At 37.3% G+C, this 22,722-nt stretch overlaps 1 protein-coding gene across 3 annotated transcripts in view; it reads left to right on the top strand.

Moving 5' to 3' along the window:
- Positions 1–22,722, top strand: part of LOC137625989 (equilibrative nucleobase transporter 1-like) — a 128,950-nt gene that overhangs the window by 71,395 nt on the left and 34,833 nt on the right. For all 3 annotated transcript variants that reach the window (XM_068357071.1, XM_068357070.1, XM_068357072.1), the window contains exons 5-8: positions 8,551–8,720; positions 8,977–9,097; positions 9,561–9,710; positions 16,605–16,733. In XM_068357071.1, coding sequence (XP_068213172.1) covers positions 8,551–8,720; positions 8,977–9,097; positions 9,561–9,710; positions 16,605–16,733 — 570 coding nt within the window. The remainder of the gene's footprint in view (positions 1–8,550; positions 8,721–8,976; positions 9,098–9,560; positions 9,711–16,604; positions 16,734–22,722) is intronic.

The raw sequence follows: 22,722 nt of genomic DNA on the forward strand, positions 1-22,722 counted from the left end.
TCCCCTACTGTGCATGTCACATGGACGACATACTTGTGTTCTCTTCTCGAAAGAGGACCACCTCTGGCACTTACGCATTATTCTTGACTCCCTACAACAGAACTGCTTTGTAGTCTAGTATGACAAGTGTACATTTGGAGCCAACAGAGTATTGTTCTTAGGGTACCGCATTACTCCTGAAGATGTCTACTCTCTTCTTGAGAAGGTAGTAGCTGTTCATAACTTCCTCAGTCATCACTGCACTGCAGGAATTCTTGGGCATGATCAACTATTATCACCGGTTCCTGCCTGCCATCTCCACCACTCATGCCCCCCTCTATGCCTGCCTAAAGGGCAAGCCAAAAGACCTGAAGTGGGGTCCCCTTCAAGAAGCGGCCTTCTGCAATGCAAAGAATGCCTTATCAACCACTGCTGCTCTCATTTTTCACGGGCCACATGCCTCTCTCTTTCTCTCCACAAATGCCAGCGACATTGCTATTGGGGCAGAACTGAGCAGGTAGTCAACTGCTCACCCCACCTATTGGCCTTCTTCAGTAGAAAACTGTCCATGGCAGAATCCAGCTACTCTACCTTCGACGCCTTAGCAGAATCCCAACAAAAAGATCAAGAGTACCAAGCCTGCAGGACATCCTGCACATCCTTCCCTTGGGAAGAAGTTGCTTTTAACGACGCCAAAGCCACCCATTAATGGTAGATCATGACCATGGGGGTGCAGGACAACTCGACACCGCCAACTCGACACCGCCAACTCGACACCGCCAACTCGACACCGCCAACTCGACACCGCCGACTCAACACCGCCGATTCAACGCCATGACAACTCGACACCGGGACAACTAAACACCGGGACAATTCAACACCAGGACAACTATAAAACTATAAAACTATAAAATACACACATATATAATTATACATATATATATAATATATATATATATATATATATATATATATATATATATATATATATATATATATATATATATATATATACGTTCATATATATATATATATATATATATATATATATATATATATATATATATATATATATATATATATATATATATATATATATATATACGTTCATATATATATATATATATATATATATATATATATATATATATATATATATATATATATATTTATATATATGTATGTATGTATGTATGTATGTATACATATATATGTATATATACAGTATATATACAGTATATATAATTGGTTTACTCGTCTCTTTACAATGAACAATGGAATAACTTCTTTATCCCAAACTACTTTCTCTCATGGTTCTCCTTGTAATATTTATAAACTACCGATCAGATGCAAATGACCTTTGCATCATATAATTGTTTTGTTTTTCTATATTGGGTTGTTAAAGGAATTATAAGATTTACCTTTTTGGCGTTGATGGTATTAGTATATTGACCCCAAGGTTATTTCCGATAACGCTCTAATGAATTGTTTTAGTGATCTGACCCAGTGAAGATGTGGCAACCTGTATGCCATATCTCCTATAGTAGAATCATTTTACGAGCGAACTTCAAGCTCATTTGCGGCGGTGCCGATTCTCCTTAAGCCCGATTCCTTCGCTTCACTAAGAGAAGGGAAGGAAAAATTAAAAACTAGGAGATATGGCATACACGGTGCCACATCTTCACTGTGTCAGTTCACTAAGACCTTTGGTTAAATCCTTTTAAATGCATGAATATTAGCTTCGGCATTCTTTATCTCGCACAAAAGCCTTCCGTAAACACCACGGAGTGTTCCCCGTGTCATATTCTTCGCCCAGAAGAAAAAAAAATGGCATACAATGTGTATCTGTTTTTTTTTAATATGGGAAACGGATTATGTAATTGACCAAGCAATCAAATGTATCATAGAGGCAACCAACATATCAAAAACGGCTTTGTTTCAGATTTGCAAGGAAAATAGGGCCAAATTAGGATACTGGTAACATTATAAAGGAATACATGAAAAATGACGTCTGTCTTAACGAATTCATTGAATCTTTTGTGATAGAACTAACTTCATCTGACGAAGAGTCACTATAACCACGTTCTATAACTGAACCTTTGTTGTACAATTTTTTTGTCCATTAATAAAATAAATTCTAAAACAATACAATCATCAATGTAAATATACTTTATTAAACTTAATTAAATCCTTTGTAAAGAATTCTGTCTTTTAATAATCAATAAGAATTGAGAAATGAATTGATTTGATATCAAAATTAAGATTATTTCTATTAGTGTTATAATCTTTTTATAACAATTTTGCTCTGTAATGTCAAAGATTTACAACTTTGTTGTCACCAAGTGGTTGAATACAAAATAGTGAATGAAACAATTTAAAGAGAGTATCAAATTAAAGGATCATATTCTTAGACCGTTCAAATCCGGATGAATGACTTATTAGCTGACCCCTTTTCCCTTTTCTTGGCTCGTCCATAGATTAAAACAGTCAAGCCAGGTGTGCTTTAAAAATGACCCAAGAGTTTGGGAAGAGACGAGTAAACCAAGTATATACATATATACATACATATATATATATATATATATATATATATATATATATATATATATATATATATACACGTGTGTGTGTGTGTTTTATAGTTGTCCCGGTGTTGAGTAGTCCCGATGTTGAGTGGTCCTGGCGTTGAGTCGGCGGTGTTGAGTTGGCGGTGTTGTGTTGGCGGTGTTGAGTTGTCCCTTTCCCGACCATGGATACCTGCTACCATGTGCCGACAGATGTTTGATTTCATTCATGTCCTTTCACATCCCTCAAGCTGATCTTCTGCACAGCAGGTAAAGATGAAGTTCTTTTGGCACGGCATTAGTAGGGATGCTGAGGATTGGGTCCACACCTGTACTTCAAGCCAAACTTCAAAAGTACATCAATGCATGGATTCAGGAGTGGGCACCTTTCCTTAACCTCGGCACCGTTTTACCCACATTCATGTCAATGTAGTAGATCCCCTACCCACATTACAAGGACATCATTACCTGTTTACCATCAATGACCGCTCTACTCAAAGGCCTGAAGCTGTGATGGCGCCGAGTAAGGGTGTGAACTCAAAGGTAGATTGGAAACGACTGAGTTATATTATTGTGGAACACTCTCCTTATATACAAAACCTCAAGGCAACAGGACATAACAATTTCACAAGACAGACAATATTACAGAGGAAAAACCAGACATGAATTTTTATGTTCGTTTTAGTGCGAGGGAAGAGCGAAGATACAAGCATAATATATACAAAAGGAATTTTGTACAATTGTGTGAAACACGGTTGGTACATGGCTTCCCCCCTAAAAATGACATACTGTACATGTTAAATAGGGCGCCCTGATCTAGAGAGGCGAACTGTAGGCGGGTCATCTGGCAGAAGATAAGCAGGTTTTAGACGATCAATGGAGACCCAGTCTTCTTTGCCCCGAATGTTTAAGAGGAATGCTTTTGGACTGTGTCGGATCACAAGGAAAGGGCCCGTGTAAGGGGGCGTTAGTGGTGGCTTGCTGGTGTCGTTGCGCAGGAAGACGTGCGTTGCATAGTGCAAGTCCGTTGGTATGTGATGCTTCGCTGGGGGCTTGTAAGTATGGCGGCACGAAGTAAATTTTCCCACGACGTGACGTATGCGCTGGAGATCGTCGGAGGAGGTTGTAGAAGGAAAAAATTCGGCAGGGACGACCAACGGGTCGCCATACACCATTTCGGCTGCTGAGACGTCGAGGGCGTCTTTAGGAGTGGTCCTTACTCCAAGGAGGACCCAAGGAAGCTGAGTAAACCAGTTGCAATCCTTGCAGAGAAACATCAAAGATGCTTTGAGGGTGCGATGAAAACGTTCAACCATTCCATTGGCAGAGGGGTTGTAGGCCGTTGTCTGATATAGGGTGACGCCCAGGAGATTCGCTAATGACGTCCATAATTGAGAGGTGAAAGTGGTTCCCCTGTCAGAAGTAATATGCTGAGGGATACCGAATCTTGAAATCCATCCAGAGAGTAAGGCAGATGTACATGAGGCGGACGTTGCAGTTTCCATGAGAATGGCTTCAGGCCAACGAGTGGAGCGGTCGATGACGGTAAACAGGTAACGATGTCCTTGTGATGTGGGTAGGGGTCCTACAACGCCGACGTGAATGTGTGCGAAACGACGCTGAGGTTGAGGAAAGGTGCCCACTCCTGAATCCGTGTGTCGATGTACTTTGGAAGTTTGGCAAGAAGTACAGGCGCGGACCAATCCTTAGCTTCCTTAGAAATGCCGTGCCAAATGAACTTTACCTTCAGTAGCTGTGCAGTAGAACGGCACGAGGGATGTGAAAGGCCGTGGATGAAATCAAACACCTGCCGGCGCATGGGAGCAGGAATCCAAGGTCGTGGTCTACCAGTACTGACGTCATAGACGAGGGTGGTGTTGGAGTCTTCGAGGGGAAAATCTTCCCAACAGAAGGACGTGCAGGATGTCCTACAAGCTTGATACTCTGGATCCTGTCGTTGGGCTTCAGCCAGGGCGTTGTAATCCAATCCCAGTTGAACGGCAGCCAACGTGTTTCTTGACAGGGCATCGGCAACGGGATTCATTTTCCCAGGGACGTATTGGAGGGTGCAATTGTATTCAGCCACGGCGGAGAGATGTTGGCGTTGACGGGCGGACCAGGCGTCAGACTGTCGAGTGAAGGCGTGCACCAGAGGTATGTGGTCTGCGCGAATGACGAAGGGCGTACCTTCTAAGAAATGGCGAAAGTGACGGACAGCCAAGTGCACCGCCAGCAATTCTCGATCGAAGGTAGAATAACCCGATTCTGCCTTGGACAGTTTTCTGCTGAAGAAGGCCAATGGGCGGGGCGAGCCTTTGACCACCTGCTCGAGTACTGCACCAATATCGACGTCGCTGGCATATGGTGGAGAGAAGGAGAGGGGCGTGTGGGATAGGAAAAGTGAGAGCCGCAGCAGTTGATAGGGCCTTCTTTGCATTGCCGAAGGCTGCTTCTTGAAGGGGACCCCACTTCAGGTCCTTTGGCTTGCCTTTGAGGGAGGCGTAGAGGGGAGCAAGAGTGGCGGCAATGGCTGGCAGAAAACGGTGATAATAGTTGATCATGCCCAAGAATTCCTGCAGAGCTTTGACGGTCGAGGGCGTGGGGGAAATTCTGAACGGCTGCTACCTTCTCAGGGAGGGGATGGACTCCTTCAGGAGTGATACGGTGGCCTAAGAACGACACTTCGTTGGCGCCAAAGGTACACTTGTCGTACCGGACTACAAGGCCGTTTTATTGCAGGCGGTCAAGCACGATGCGCAGGTGACGGAGGTGTTCCTCTTTTGAGGAGGAGAACACAAATATGTCGTCCACATAACATACACAGAAAGGGAGGTCCCCTAAGATGCCATCCATGAGACGTTGAAACTTTGCCCCAGCATTACGAAGGCCAAAACAGGAGTAATTGAAGGTGTATGTGCCAAACGGAGTGGTGATGGCGGTCTTGGGGATGTCTTCTGGGTTCATAGGCACCTGATAATACCCCTTCAGGAGGTCGAGCGTAGAGAAAACCTTCACTTTGTGCAGGTAGGAGGTTACATCGGCAATGTTTGGGAGGGGGTAGTGATCCGGTTCTGTTTGCATGTTCAGGCGCCTGTAATCCCCACACGGACGGAGGGAGCCGTCTTTCTTCAGAACGATGTGTAAGGGTGACGACCATGGGCTGGAGGCTTTTTGGCAAAGGCCCATTTTCTCCATTTCGGCGAACGTCTGTTTGGCGGCTGCCAATCGTTCCGGTGCCAGACGTCTGAATTTTGCGAAGACTGGGGGTCAAGTCATCTTGATATGTTGATAAATACCGTGCTTGGCAGGAACCGTGGGCGTTTGGCGAAGTTCTGGACGGAAAACTTCCGAGTACGACGTGAGGAGGTGGGCGTAGGCATCCGTGGGTGCGCTGATGTGGAGAGCGAGGTTAGAGGGGGCGGGTTGAAGAGGTGTCGACAAGTACGAGTCTGCGTTGACCAATCGTCGGTGGGCGACATCGACCAGAAGGTGGAAATGAGAGAGGAAATCCGCACCGAGGATTGGCATTGTGACGTCAGCAACAAGAAACTTCCAATTGAATTTACCGTTTCCAAACGATAATGTGAGGTTCTCGTAACCGTAGGTGGGTATCGCAGATCCGTTGGCAGCTACCAAGCGGACGTCGGCAGATGTAGACAGACTACGTTGTGCCTTGATGAGTTTTCTTGGCAAAAGAGAACGACAAGCACCCGTGTCTACAAAAAATCGCACGCCCGTTCCTGCATCCTGTAAAAAGAAAAGATTAGAAACATGGGAGGCCACCGCCACAAGCGATGGCCTACTTACATGTTTTTTGGCCACTGACAATCTTTGGCACATTTCTTCGCGGTTGCCCCGAATCTGAAGTGGTAGTAGCAAAACTGCGGCAGATGGGAGGTAGTAAGTGGCTGTAGAAGTCGTTCGTTGGGGCTCGAGCGATTGGTGGGTGGTGGACGGCTTTGTCGCCGCTTCGGCACGTCACGGGGTAGGCGTGTATGTCCTACAGCATTCATGTCAGCTTCGGTTGACGTTGAATAGGCATCCTCGTCGTCAGGGGTGGAGTCGTTGATGGAGGTCTTGAAGTGGCTGTCCATAAGGTCGTCGGCTTTGGTCATCAAGTCCTTTATGGATAAACTATCGACATCGGGTATGGCAGCGCGTACAGGTTCAGGTAAACGGCGTATCCAAAGGGCACGGAGTAGGTTCACCTCACGAGGAGAGCCGTCTGCGGCAGGTTGAAGGCGAGTGATACTGGTCATTTCCCTGAGGGCAAGCGAAGCCCTTTGGTCCCCCAACGGTTGTTGCGAGAGCTGAAAAAGCTTTGCTATACGGGCGGCTGGCGACGGCGAGTACTGCTGCAGAAGGTATGTTTTGAGGGCGTCATACCCTATTGGGGTGTCTCCTTGTTCACAAAGCCAGTCTGATATTTCTGGGAAGGTGTCCTCGGGTATCGCCGCAAGAACATAATCCGCTTTGGTGGTTGAGCGAGTCACGCCCTTGATACGAAAGTGGACTTCAGCGCCTTGAAACCAAGCAAACGCTTCTCCGCTGGCGAACAGTGAAAGTTTCAATGGGGCGGCCGCATCGCCAACTGCTGTAGTAGAAACTGTAGAGTCCGTCTCCGTCATAGTACCAACGATGGAAGGGCGAGGGAGGTGGGGGTGGAAGGCAGTGGGAGCGAGTCGACTTCCGGGGTCACCAATGTGACGGCGCCGAGTAAGGGTGTGAACTCAAAGGCAGATTGGAAACGACTGAGTTATATTATTGTGGAACACTCTCCTTATATACAAAACCTCAAGGCAACAAGACATAACAAGTTCACAAGACGGACAATATTACAGAGGAAAAACCAGACATGAATTTTTATGTTCGTTTTAGTGCGAGGGAAGAGCGAAGATACAAGCATAATATATACAAAAGGAATTTTGTACAATTGTGTGAAACACGGTTGGTACAAAGCCATTCCTATGAAAACTACAATGTCCGCCTCATGTACATCAGCCTTACTCTCAGGGGGGATAGTGAGATTAGGTATCCTTGATCATATTATTTCTGACAGTGGTACCAGTTTCACTTATCAATTGTGGACCTCAATAGCAAATTTCCTGGGCATCACCCTTCATAAAACAACCCCCTTCAGCCTGCTGCCAACGGATTAGTTGAACGTTTTCATTGGACCCTCAAAGTAACTTTTTATTCACCTTCCCTAGGTCCTCCATGGATTAAGGACCACTCCTAAAGATACCCTGGGTATCTCGGCAGGTGAAATGGTGAATGGTGACCCAATGGTCGTCCCTGCCGAATGTTTTCTGTCTGCAACCTCCTTTGGCAATTTCCAGCGCCTATGTCACGTTCGTTGTGGGAAAATTTACTCCATGCTACCAGACTTACATGCCCCCATCAAAGCAACATATACCAACGGATTTGCAGTCGGCAACACAATGTTTTCCTGTGCAACGATATTAGCAAGCCACCGCTAACTCCCTCTTATACGGGCCCCTTCCTTGTGATCCGTTCTGTAAGATGACCCGCCTACAGTGTGCCTCTCAAAACAGGGCACCCTATTTTACATGTATGTAATTTTTATGGGGTAGCCATGTACCACATGTGTTTCATACACACGTACACTTTAACAGTATTGCTTTTTATTTTATAGCTCGCTGTTACCTGCACTGATAGACCAACCTGTATAAGTTTGCTAGCTCATGTTTTGGCTTGTTTGAATTTTTGTAACATTTTTTATCACAAGTGCATGTATATAAGCTCGTTTTCTGGTTAATAAAGTTTAAGTGCATTCCTCTCGCTTCTCTGTTATAACCTAACAGCCACCTCGCTCAGTTGCGTCTAAGTGGCTTGATAATTTTGAGATTTTTATCCATATGTTATATAGCATTTTCATGTATTCGAAATAAGGTATTTGCTCCTTTTTTTTTTTTCTTTTTACTTTTTAGAGGTTTATTTTGCATAAATTATCTTTCAAGAATTTTTCCTCCTTCCTTTTTGCTAGAACAATCTTACTGGCTATTCCCAGCCATGATCTTGATGGCACTGGGTGGAAACCAAGTGCGCATGAGCGTTATGCAATTTGGAGACTTATTCCCAGCACACCGGGCGACAGCCATCACGATGCTTACAGGAATGTACGCTGCTTCGGCGGCGATCTTCCTCATCTTTCAGGTTTGTGAAAAGGAAAAAATACACTTATGGAAAGTGTGATTCGTATAGCAATACATATGGTAAAAATTCTATTGTAAAACATGATGTGGGTATTCGAAGAGATCTTAACCAGCATATTCAATTACTTTCAGGACTTATGTGTGGTGATAGAATCATTTCTTTCATAAATTGTGTGACTAAAAGTTAATCCAGTTATATTAATTGCCAAGCAATATCTCAATCAATGTGAGCTCAATTAAATTGCATTTCATTGCAGTACACGGCATCGTATGGCATTGAACGATCAGTGGTCTGTTGGTGCCTGGCAGCAGTGAGTTCGCTATCAGTGTTCCTTTCGTTCTTAATGCCCATCCATCACATACCCAACAATGAACAAAGTAAATAGTTGATTATTTCAATTCTTTCATGTCACACTTGAGATGTATTTGAAATTTCTAAATCTTGATTATAGCGATAAGACCTCTAGCTTTACGCCATTGTAGTTATGCTTTATTGTTGAGCTATAAAAAGAATACTAAAAATAAACATAGTTTCCATAGTCTTCATAAGACCAATGAGGCGAACTAGGGAAATATAGAATTCTTCCTTTTCTTTTTCCAATGATACCAATGAAATACAACATTATTAGGGACTGTAGCATGTTCTCTTTGTTTAAGCTAAATATTCACTCATTTGCTTTAAATCTTAAGAAGCCAAATCATAGCAATAGTTGTTTTAGATATTTCTTTCCACTTCGTAACTTCAACTTAAATCTTAGAACTATATCTATATTCAAACCAGAGTATTTACAAATACTTTCTTTTAGTACAGGTCTTATTATGTAAATATTATTTCTTCCAGATACTGCAATATCGAAGGATGTCCCAGTCAATGAGCTGCCCCTATCAAAGAGCCTATGGTCGGGATCGTCGATGCTACATGAACTATGGTTCTTCGTTTCCCTTTTTGCAATCAATAATTATCAACAGACCTACAACGTCTGGGTTACAGGTAAGCAAAAATCATTATTATTATTATTATTATGATTATTAAATAAAACAAGAATTCACATAGTACCAATCCAATATGTGGTGAAGAGGACAAGAACAGTCTATGAAATATGCATATGCTAAATTAAACAACAAATTGAGATAAGTGAATATCGAAAATAAAACTGATGTATAAAGGACATATTCACAAATATAAGCAAGGACCCTATCTCCTGTTACTGTTACAATTGTTACTGGTCGTATCTTTCGCCAAACGAGAAGTATTTTTATTTTCATTTAATATAGTGGATGTAAAGAAAGAAAAATTATATCTTAAGATTTATTTCGGGAATTTATCATTTACATTAAAAGAGAGAGAGATGGGTTGACAAAAAAAAAAAATCCACATGTATCAAAATAACTACATATTATTTATAGGATAATTTAGAATCGACTACAGATACATATATACACACACACACACACACACACATATATATATATATATATACACCGTGCTAGTATATATATATATATATATATATACTAGCACGGTGTGTGTATATATATATATATATATATATGATAAATTTTGCACATTTTTACGTGTTTTTCATATTCAAATAAGCCATATATATTTTTGATATATTAATGTCTGGATTCTCTTAACAACCTCGGGATCACAGACCCAGGCGAAATCTCACAAAGACAAGAGCTTGGCTCCGGCCGGGAATCGAACCCTGGTCGACAAGCTTATATAGACAGTGACTAACCTACTTGGCCACGAACAAAGATAAAAGTCAATGACAATTCTACTGTACTTCTACCTGTCGAATTCAGGTATTTTGTACTTGGAATTGAAATCAACCCATCTTCACCATCGTAGCTAATTGGTGTGTGTGTATACATACATATATATATATATATATATATATGTATGTATACATATATGTGTGTGTATATATATATATATATATATATGTATGTATATATATATATGTGTGTGTATATATATATATATATATATATACACACACACACACCGTACTAGGCTTTACAGTTCCGTGCTAGGCGGTAAATCTTAGCAATCTATGTTTGCCAACGGTTATATAAGTGGATGAGCAACTTGGTGGAGTAACGAGAACTTTGGGTGTGGAGGAAATGCTCCCCTAAATCTCCTTGAAGTCACTGGCAGTAGGGTGACTGATTGGAATTGCGGTGATAGATAAGATGTCTTTTCGGCTTCTACTCCGGATGTCATACAGATGATCTACTGGAATTAGTATGGACCGGCAGGGGTCATTTGCCTTGGTTAGATTGGCACTGCGCATCGAAAAGGACTGGCTATCCTTTGATGAATCTAGCCAATTAATTCTCAATGGAATTAGTCAGTCTATGAAAATGACAAAATGGCCTCCAGTTCCGGGCATAGCGGGGTGCTAAGAATCTCCCGGTTTATAAATACTAAAGTAAAAATTAGAATTGATGATTGGAATGTTAGAACCATGAATCACATTGGGAACATACAGCAAGTGGAGAATGAATTTATGAAATAAAGTTTGGATGTCTTGGCCCTAACTGAAACACGTTGTATTGGGATTGGTAAAGAAACCTAAGACAAGGGAAATATATATATATATATATATATATATATATATATTCATGAAGAACAGATGGAGTTGGAAGAGAATGTGTAGGAATGATGAGTACACCAAGAGCAGAAAAGTTATTAACGGAATGGAGAGCTGTAAGTTAAATTAAAGCAATGCAATATGAGTATTATAGTTTGCTATACAGTACACCAAAAAAATGATTCCCCTGAAGAAAGGAAATATGAATACTATGAAGAACTGCAGAGTGTAATACATGAAATCCCAGAGAGAGAGAGAGAGAGAGAGAGAGAGAGAGAGAGAGAGAGATAAAAATTGTGATTGGTGACTTCGACGCTAAAGTTGGAATGAATAATCAAGGGATAGAGAATGTGATGTGTGTCGAGGTTCTTGACGGAGTTACAAATGAAAATGGGACAAATTTTTCAAGTTTTTGTTCAACAAACAATCTTGTTATTGGAGGTTCTCTTTTCCAGCACAAGGACATCAACAAATATACACGGACTTCACCACGTGGCAATTACAAAAAATCAAATATATCACATTATTATTATTATTATTATTATTATTATTATTATTATTATTATTATTATAACTTGCTAAGCTACAACCCTAGTTGGAAAAGCAGGATGCTATAAGCCCAGGGGCCCCACAAGGGAAAATAGGCCAGTGAGGAAAGGAAACAAGGAAAATAAAATACGGTATTTAAAGAACAGTAACAACATTAAAGTAAATATTTCCTATATAAACTATAAAAAGATTTAGCAAAAGAAGAGGAAGAGAAATTAGATAGAATAGTGTGCCCGAGTGTACCTTCAAGTAAGAGATCTCTAAACGAAGGCAGTGGAAGACCATGGTACAGAAGCTATAGCACTACCCAAGTCTAGAGAACTAATGGTTTGATTTTGCAGCATTCTTCTCCTAGAAGAGCTGTTTCCCATAGCTAAAGGGTTTCTTCTACCCTTCACAAGAGGAAAGTAGCCACTGAACAATTACAGTGCAGTAGTTAACCTCTTGGGAGAAGAAGAATTGTTTGGTAATCTCAGTGTTGTCAGGTGTATGAGGAGAGAGGAGAATCTGTAAAGAATATACCAAACTATTCTGTGTATGTGTAGGCAAATGGAAAGTGAACCGTAACCAGAGAAAAGGATCCAATGTAGTACTGTCTGGCCGGTCGAGGGACCCAGTAACTCTCTGGCGATAGTATCTCAACGGGTGGCTGGTGCCCTGACCAACCTACTACCTTAATTGATAAAGAGAGAAGAACTCTAAGAAATGTAAGAAGCTATAGAGGTGCAGATATTGGTAGTGATCACCAGCTTCTCATTGCCACACTGAAATTAAAACTGAAAGCACCCAACAGAAACGTAGATAGAATACTTTGGTTTGATACAACTAATCTTCTAGAAGATGAGCAAAGTGAAACCTTTACAATTGAATGTAGGGATATATTTGCAGTCTAAGAGACTTGTAAGAAACGAAGAGTATACCATTAATAAAGAATGGTGTAATATTAAGAACATATATTAGCCAGTTGGTAGTGAATTTTTTAGACATACAGTTACAATGAGAAAGCCATGGATATCAAATAATACTTGAGATACTATAAAAAGAGACACACAAATTTATTTTTGAAAGTTTTTGAGGAAGTAATGAAAATTACAGGTTAGAGCATGCTAAATATTCTAATATTGATAGTGAATTCAAAAGAAAAGCCAGTAATGAATGGAGAGAATATTTAGGCAGGAAAGCAGATGAGATGGAAAAAGCTATGAATTCAGAGAGTGGCTACGGTGTAAACATTGCTCATAGAATTATTAATGAAATCTCTCTTGGGGCAAAGACGAAGAAGCATATACCCATCAAAAAGATAGACGGATCTGTTATAACAACAGAAGATGAAAAAGGTAACGTTGGATGGAACACTTTAGTGAGGTCATGAATAGGAGTTATGAAAGGAATAATTTGATCGATATGCCTGAAGGCGAAGAAGACTTTGATGAGCCCATGAATGGATTCAATGTGTTTGAAGTCGAAGCTATCATTAAAACACTAAAGAGATGGAAAGCTCCTGGATACGAAGAAATAACTACTGAGATTATATCGGCCGAAAATGAAGTGACTCCTAGAATACTTACCAGATTATTTTGTAGAATGTGGCGTGAAGAGGCAAAACCTGATGAATGGGAACTACGAGTGTTGGTGAAAAGGGCAAAACGAGAGAGAGAGAGAGAGAGAGAGAGAGAGAGAGAGAGAGAGAGAGAAAGAGAGAGAGAGATCTGACTGATTCCAATTATTACAGAAGCATCACTCTTACGTCAGTTGTTATGAAAATATATGGTATGCTCATTCTAAAGAGACTAGGGAAAAAGATTGATGAAAAGTTAAGAGATGAACAAGCAGAATTTCAAAAAGGTAGAAGTTGTACTGACCAAATTTTCATTTTGAGACATGTGGTACAGCAATGTGTAGAATATAGAAATTCACTTTTGGTGGCACTTGTGGACTATGAAAAAGGCTCTGATAGTGAGCACCGGCCAATTTTGTGGAGAGTACTGCGTTATTGTGGAGATCCTCTTAGATATGTAAATTTGATTGTCTGTTCATGAGCAGAACAAAGTCAAAGTTGATATTAGTGGAGTCCTATCAAATGAATTTCCAGTGGACTACTCCAAGGGAATATGTTGTCAACTATGTTGTTTATCCTCCTCATGAATTTGGTAATACATAGAACCGTTGGAGATGGTGGAGAAGGATTGGACTGGATTGTTTACAGAAAATTAGCCGACCAAGAGTATGCTGATGACGATGTCCTTATTATCAAAACACCACAGGACTTGCAAAGCTTGTTTACCAGCATCCATGAAATATCACATGAGGTTGGGCTCAAGATAAATAGATGAAAGACAAAGAACGGAATATGCAATGGAAGATGAAATATCATTGGAAGGAGAAAGGATTAATGAAATAGAGTCGTTTAAATATTTAGGAATTATGATCTATAATAAAGGATCTTTAGAATATCAGTTTAATGAAAGATTGAAAAAAACAGATCAGACAATAGCTAGGTTAAGTAAAATTTGAAAATCAAATCACCTGAAATTACATATAAAAATCTATATATCAGTTTAGTGAGATCGGTGTTAATGTATGGATATGATTCGCGGTATGACAATGTAAAAATATCCAACAGATTTTTTAGATTTGAGAACAAATCCCTCAGGAGAATATTGGGAGTTGAATGGCAGGCAGGATTAGAAATGAAACTATAAGAAAGATTACGAGAGTGATATATGTGGGTGAGATCATGGTGAGGGGTAGGTAGAGATGGTTTGGGCATGCTCTTTGCACTCCTCAAGAGAGATTAGCTCATCAAACTTTCAACTAGGCCCCACAAGGCACTAGAAGAGTTGGAAGACCCCGGCCTACATGGCCGAGGACTATGAAGCTTGAAGTATATGAGGATGAATAGAGAAGTTTCTATTAAAGGGCTGAAGATAGAGATGACTGGAGAAATCTGACCGAGGGCTTTTGCCGTCAATATATATATATATATATATATGTGTGTGTGTGTGTGTACATATATATATATATATATATATACATACTGTATATATATATTATATATATATACATATATATATATATATATATATATAATCGAAGATAGCTTCTCCCTGGACAAAATGTCTTCCAGATAGTTTTCAAAATGACAGTAAAGATGCATTTACGTTTCTCCATTTATTATTTGGTGTCGAAACGTGTTACGAATCACTTCTTGCCCCTTTGAATTAAAGTGTAATTCCCTCAATCAATGAAGTCCTGAAGAAGGGTCACCGAATGATTCGAAACACGAGTAGATAATAAATAGGGGAAACATAAAGGCAGTTTTCCTTTTATTCTGAAAACTAATCGGCGGACAGTATGTCAGAAGAGAAACTATCTACGATTTTTGGACGACAATAAGACATTGCCTATCCATTATAAACGTTGAGTAACATGCTCAAGTACCATATATATATATATATATATATATATACTATTACAAGGTAAACTGTAGCCCTAGTTGGAAAAGCAAGATGCTATAAGTCCAAGGGATCCAACAGGGAAAAGTAGTCCAGTAAGGGAAGGAAACAAAGTATCAAATAAGCAAAAAGAAAAATAATAAACACTCAGAATAGAATATTTTAAGGACAGTAACAACTTTGAATTGGATCTTTCATATATAATCTATAAAAACTTAAAAAAAACAAAAGAAGGAGAAAAAAGATATGACCCTCAAGCAAGAAAACTCTAATCCAAGAGAGCAAAGACCATAGTATAGAGGCTATGGCACTATCCAAGACGAGAACAATGGTTTGCTTTTGGAGTGTCCTTCTAGAAGAGCAGCTTACCAGAACTAAAGAGTATCTTCTACTGTTACCAAGAGGAACGTAACCTCTGAATTGTTCGGTAATCTCAGTGTTGTCAGGTGTATGAGAATAGAGTAGAATATGAAAGAATAGACCAGACTATTCTGTGTATGTTAGGGCAAAGACAAAATGAGTTGTAACAAGAGAGAGAGGGATCCAATGCAGTACTGTTTGGCCAGTCAAAAGACCCAATAACTCTGTAGCGGTAGTATCTCAACGGGTGGCTGGTGCCCTGGCCAACCTACCACCTACCAATATATATATATATATATATATATACTATTTGACCAGTCAAAAGACCCAATAACTCTGTAACGGTAGTATCTCAACGGGTGGCAGGTGCCCCAGCCAACCTACTACCTACCAATAAATATATATATACATATATATGTATATATATATATATATATATGTATATATATATATATGTATATATATATATATATATATACTATTTGACCAGTCAAAAGACCCAATAACTCTGTAACGGTAGTATCTCAACGGGTGGCAGGTGCCCCAGCCAACCTACTACCTACCAATAAATATATATATATATATATATATATGTATATATATATATATATGTATATATATATATATATGTATATATATATGTATATATATATATGTATATGTATATATATATATATAAATATATATATATATATGTATATATATATATATATATATGCAGTATATATGTATCCATACACACACACACATATATATACATGTATATGTATATATATATATATATATATATATGCAGTATATATGTATCCATACACACACACATATATATACATGTATATATATATATATATATATATATTTGTATGTATATATATATATATTTCCATCAGTTGTTTGTTTAGCAACGACTCTCTTTTTCAGCTTCATCCTGCGACGTGTCAGAGGCTGGTTTCTACTCCATGCTTTTCAGTTACAGTAATTTGGTGACCGTCTTCTTTGGCCCCATAGGAGGGATGTTTACGGATTATATGGTGCGCAGAGCAGAGAGGAGTAAGTGACTTATACGTGATACCTGTTGTTTTCTTTTATACTATAGATATTACGGATGTGAATGTTTTAGAATACAAATTCAAAATTAACATTATTCACTAACATGTATGGGAAAGCAAGCAATTTTACACAAGTTCTTTTTATGGAATACATAATTAATTTTTCCCGTAAAATTACATCTAAAATTCGATATGTATATGTATACACACACACACACACACACACATATATATATATATATATATATTATATACATACATACACATATGCATATATATACTGTATATATGTATGTATATATATATATATATATATATATATAAATATCTATATATATGTATATATACTGTATACTTTATATAAAATAGTATATGCGACCCATTAATATGACTGATAAATATCTAAATAGATCTGTACACAAATGCAACCCCTCCACCCTCATTAGGGTATGATTTCTCCCTTTCCCCCATACCTGAGGGACGGGTGAAGCGCTTCGTGCCCGGAAATATATATATATATATGTATATATATATATATATATATATATGCACATATAATCATACATACATATATACATGTATATACAATATATATATATATATATATATAGAGCCACACTCTTGTTCTTTATTTGATAAGGAAGATATACAATAAAAATACATATATATATATATATATATATATAACCATACATACATATATACATGTATATACATATATATACTTATGTATATATATACATGTATATATACATACATATATATATATATATATATATTTATTTGTTTATTTATTTATATATAGCCACACACTTGTTCTTTATCCTATAAGGAAGATATATAATAAAAAGCAATTATATATATATTTATATATATATGTATATGTATATATATACATATATATATATATATATATATATAAATATATATATATATATATATATATGTATATATATATACATATATATGTATGTATGTATAATGTATGTATATATATATATATATATATATGTATTATATGTATATATATATATATATGTATTATATGTATATATATATATATATATATATCTATATATATGTATATATATGTATATATATATATATATATATATGAATATTTCTTTCCGTCATGCTCACCCTCGTGAGAGGGGGTACCCTGAGAGAAAAAGGGGAGGGGAAGGGAAAGGTTGAATCTGTATATTAGTATGTATACGTTTGTGTGCATATCTATATAAGTATTTAGTCGTCATTTTTGACGGGTCGCATATACTAGTATACACACAAACACACACACACATACATATATATATATATATATATATTCATATATATATACACACACACACACATATATATATATATATATATATGTATATGAATATATGTATATATATATATATATATATGTGTGTGTGTGTGTGTATGTATATATATATATATATGTATATGTATATATATATATATATATTTATATGTGTTATATATATATATATATGTGTGTGTGTGTGTGTGTCTGTGTGTGTGTGTGTGCATATATATGAGAGAGAGAGAGAGAGAGAGAGAGAGAGAGAGGGGGGGGGGGTGGGAGGGATCATGAGTATGCTACTTGCGTCAGCTGTTTTTAAGTTATGATGTAACCTTGATACCCTAAGACGCTGATCTTGGTTGGATGTTTACTATTCACATTCCCTGGGCTTTTAGTTTTCTGTCTACTTCCCAGCCACTTTTATTAGTTTATCCTATGTCTGTTTGGCTTATTATTCTAATGATTATTACTATCATTATCTCTGTTATCAACACTAAACGACCAACCCAACGGAACATGCTATGAGAACCATGTTTTTTTTTTTTTTTTTTTTTTTTTTTTTTTTTTTTTCAATATTAATTCTTGGGTAAAGAATTTGCTAACCTCTTCAGGGAACAAGATTATTTCACATTTTTTTCTTAATGGCAATATATTTCTTATGCATCTTTGTGTTAGAACAATTCTCTACTGTGTTTTGTTTTCCCTCTATCGTTTTTCATCGAAAGAAAATTTTATTGAAAACATGAAATTAGTTTTAGCATCACTTTTATGTGAGTCAATCAATCAAGTAAGAAATTGCAATAACAGATTAAACCTGTGTGATCAAACATTTGATTTGAGAATCCGTTTACTTGGGGATCCTAAAGAACAACTTGAACATAAGACTGAGAGAGAAAGAGAATGAGCGAAGCGTCTACGTCAGAGATGAAAGTTCTTAATCGCTTGACGTCAGTCCTGGACCCTGGAATGCAAGATCCACTTCTTCTAATAGTGGAAGCCGTGCGGTAGGTCACGTGCACAGATACAACTGCACCCTGCCTGTAAGATCCTTCAAACCTTTTCGAGGGAAGGGAATTATCCTTAAGGATTATAGTGAGTTTCATAGGAAATAAACGTCTTGCTTTAGTGCTTCTCGGAAGTAAAGGTAATGAAACCCGGTCGATAATGAAAATGAGAAAATCTCTCTCTCTCTCTCTCTCTCTCTCTCTCTCTCTCTCTCTCTGTAGATATATATATATATATATATATGCATATATATATATATATATATATATTATGTATATATATATATATATATATATTATTATGTATATATATATATATATATATTATGTATATATATATATATATATTATGTATATATATATATATATATATATATATTAAGTATATATATATATATATATATATATTAAGTATATATATATATATATATATGTATATATGTATATATGTATATATATATATATATATATATAAAGATAGATAGATAGATAGATGTTGCTAGTCCACTTCAGAACAAATGCCACAGACATGCCCTACCACTCCCGTTTGTTTATGGTCTTTCTATGCCTCGTTTATACCCGCAAATATTCTTAGTTCGTCAATCCATGGTATTTTCTCCTCTGCCTGGTTTTTAGTCGCTAGGGACCCATTCTGTTATCCTTTTTGTCCATCTATTATTTGTCATTCTCATTATTTGTTCTGCCCAGGTCCATTATTTCTTCTTAAATTATCCTCAACTTTAATTTGTTTCCCGCATCCATGTTGTTTTATTTTTCTGTCTCTTAGTGTTAATACCATCAGTTTATGTTCTAAGGCTTTGGAAAGACTATGTTTCTGATGCATAAGTTAATACTAGGAACCATCTGATTAAATACTCTTTTTATTAGAGTAAGTGGTATTTTTCTTTTTATAACTTACTTTTATTTTACAAAAAGCTTTCAATCCCATGTTTATCCTCATATCCTTATTTTTTTGTCCCCTGCATTTTAATTGAATATTATCTTCGTTTTTCTCATATTCATATTTCTCTATTCAAACCTTCTAGGATCTTTTGCAGTTCCCCCATGATTCACTAAATATAACAATGTAATCTGCAAATTTTAAGTAGTTGAGGTATTCCCCATTAATGTTAATTCCTACATTTGCGCAATCAAAATTCTTATAAACTTCTTTTTCTAGACATACTGTGAATAATTTAGGAGAGATGGGGTCTCCCTGTCTAACTCCTTTCTCATTCAGAATTTTCTCACTATCTTTGTGTAGTTTTAGAATTTCTGTAGCCTACTAAAGTATAGATATCTAAAGTGTTCTAACATAAGATTCATCTTTTCCTTGCTTTTGAAGTGCTTTCATTACTGATGAAGTTTTGACAAAATCTAAACCTTTCTTATAGTTTATTAATGCCATACATGGTTGTTTGTCATACTCTGATGATTTCTTCATTAGGTGCTTTATTACATGTATATGGTCAGTTGCTGAATGGCCTATTCTATAACCTGTCTGCTCTCTTGGTTGGTTAAGATCTAGCTGACTATCTATTCGGCCTTATATGATTTTTTTTTTAAATATTTAAAATATTATTGAGAGTAAACTTAATGGGCAGTAATTTTTCAGATCTTATGTCGCCATTTTTTTTTTTTTTTTTTTTTTTTTGAGAATTAATATGATGGTAAAGTTTTTCCAAGATGTAGATTAGAGCCAACTTGCAAATATTTTTTGTAAGTTTCAGTTAGTTTTACTACCGTGAAATCCCCTCCATTTATTAAATCAATAATTGTTAGGCCATCTTCTCCTGTTGCTGTGCCTCTTTTCATGCCTTTCAATGCTTCCTTTACTTCTCCTACGGTTACGTTTGGTACTGGCTTAGATGTTTAATTTCTTCATTAGCAAAGTTATTTCTTATATCGCTATTGTCCAGTATTGTATAAGATTCTGACCAATTTTTATCAATTCATCTATTTTCTTGATAATATTCCCATTTTCATCCTTTAAAGCAAATATATGTTGGCACCCTCTTCCAAGTCTTATTTTTATCAATTTGATGCTTTTTCCATTCTTTAGTGTTTCCTCAATTTTCGTCAGAGTTTGTTTATGAATGTCTTGGGTTTTTAGTTTAATTGTTTTGTATAGTTCTGCTAATTCTATTTCATCTCTCTTGGATTCATTTCCAATCTTTTCTTTATTAGGCTTTTGGTACTTTCTGATATTTTTTCCTAATCATGTTTAGGAGCTTTTCCACATATCTTTTGTGCTGATTCCAATATAAATTTTGTTAGATTACTATTCATTTCTTCTTTACTTGCTTCCATTTCACCATAGAGCTGGGAGTTAGTATTTCGTATTGCTAAACTAAACTCAATAGATTTTTGTTTCTCTTATTACAGGAATATTTATTTTCTTTCTTAAAATTAGTTTTTTTTTCTTACTTTCCTTAGATTTAGACCAATTTCACTTCTCACAATTCTCTGGTCGTTTATCTTAACTAGTTCAACGCTGTTACATCTCTAATTAAATTAACTTTTCCACCGAGTTCCATTTTCTGTGTTCCATTTTATAGAAGAATTTTTTTTTTTTCATAATATTTAGCTTGTTTCTTTCAGCAAATTCTACAAGTATGTCTCTTCTGTCATTTCTTGAGCCTACTCCAAATTTACGTACTGATGATTCTCCTATCTTCTTTTCGCCTACCTTTGCATTGAAATTATTCAAAACAAATGTGAATTTATTCCTACTTTTTTTTTTAAATATCTCCAGATCTTCATAAAAAGATTTATTTATTCTATGCGAATAAAAGTTGAGTCATTTATATTGGTTTACCCCTATGCTGATTTTCTACGGTCAGACAAAAGAAAAAGGGGTACTTATTGCTTAACTGGTACTTCCAATAGGTTACTAATCAACTCCACTGCTGGGCAGTATTTTGCTCTGCAACCTTGACTCCTCTTCTGGTCGTTGCATTAAAAGTCTGTCTTCTCTTTCTGCTTTATGATCACAACACTCCACTCTTTATACTTAATGTCTAATGTTATGCAGACTTTCCCCGGCCATGATGGTCACCCTTGTGGCACTCTCAAGAGTTGAGTTGAAGTAAATCCGCATTTCCACTGCCCTTCATGCCAGGGTAAACGATGTTCCATTGAATCTCTATTTGAGTATTGTAGGCAGTGGCCGTCCTCCCATCGTAACAAACAAGTTAAAGGGGATTATTACCATTTCTCGCCTCCTTCTAGTAGCAGTAAGAAATGCAAGCTCTGTGACGACCAATATTCCCCACTCTGTTCTTACTTTTCCTGAGCTCCCAGAGATTCTGGTAACTTACGATGAAGGCCATGAATTACCTTTACTTATTGATGATGAAAATTTTGTGAATGTATTATTAACCCCATAGATCAAGTGATCATGAGTCACTCCCTGACTGATCCCCTGGCTTGATCTAGTCCCAGGGTTTTTTGTAGCAGATTATTATGTCTTGCACAGATCTCCCTTGCCTCCTACTAGTGTACTTAGTGGTGAGCCCTTTCATGGTGGAGGTTCTGTGGGATGACTTTTCTTTTCGTATAACTTCGCTCATGAAATCCTCGAAAGTCTCCCCCACTCCCCTTGTGAGAACGACATACTCCAAGTCAAGGTTGCCATTTCCCCACGTACTGAGGCAGCCCTTCTGGAAGATCCCTAT

This window comes from Palaemon carinicauda, chromosome 33, assembly GCF_036898095.1.
Source record: "Palaemon carinicauda isolate YSFRI2023 chromosome 33, ASM3689809v2, whole genome shotgun sequence".
In the NCBI taxonomy this organism is placed as follows: domain Eukaryota; kingdom Metazoa; phylum Arthropoda; class Malacostraca; order Decapoda; family Palaemonidae; genus Palaemon; species Palaemon carinicauda.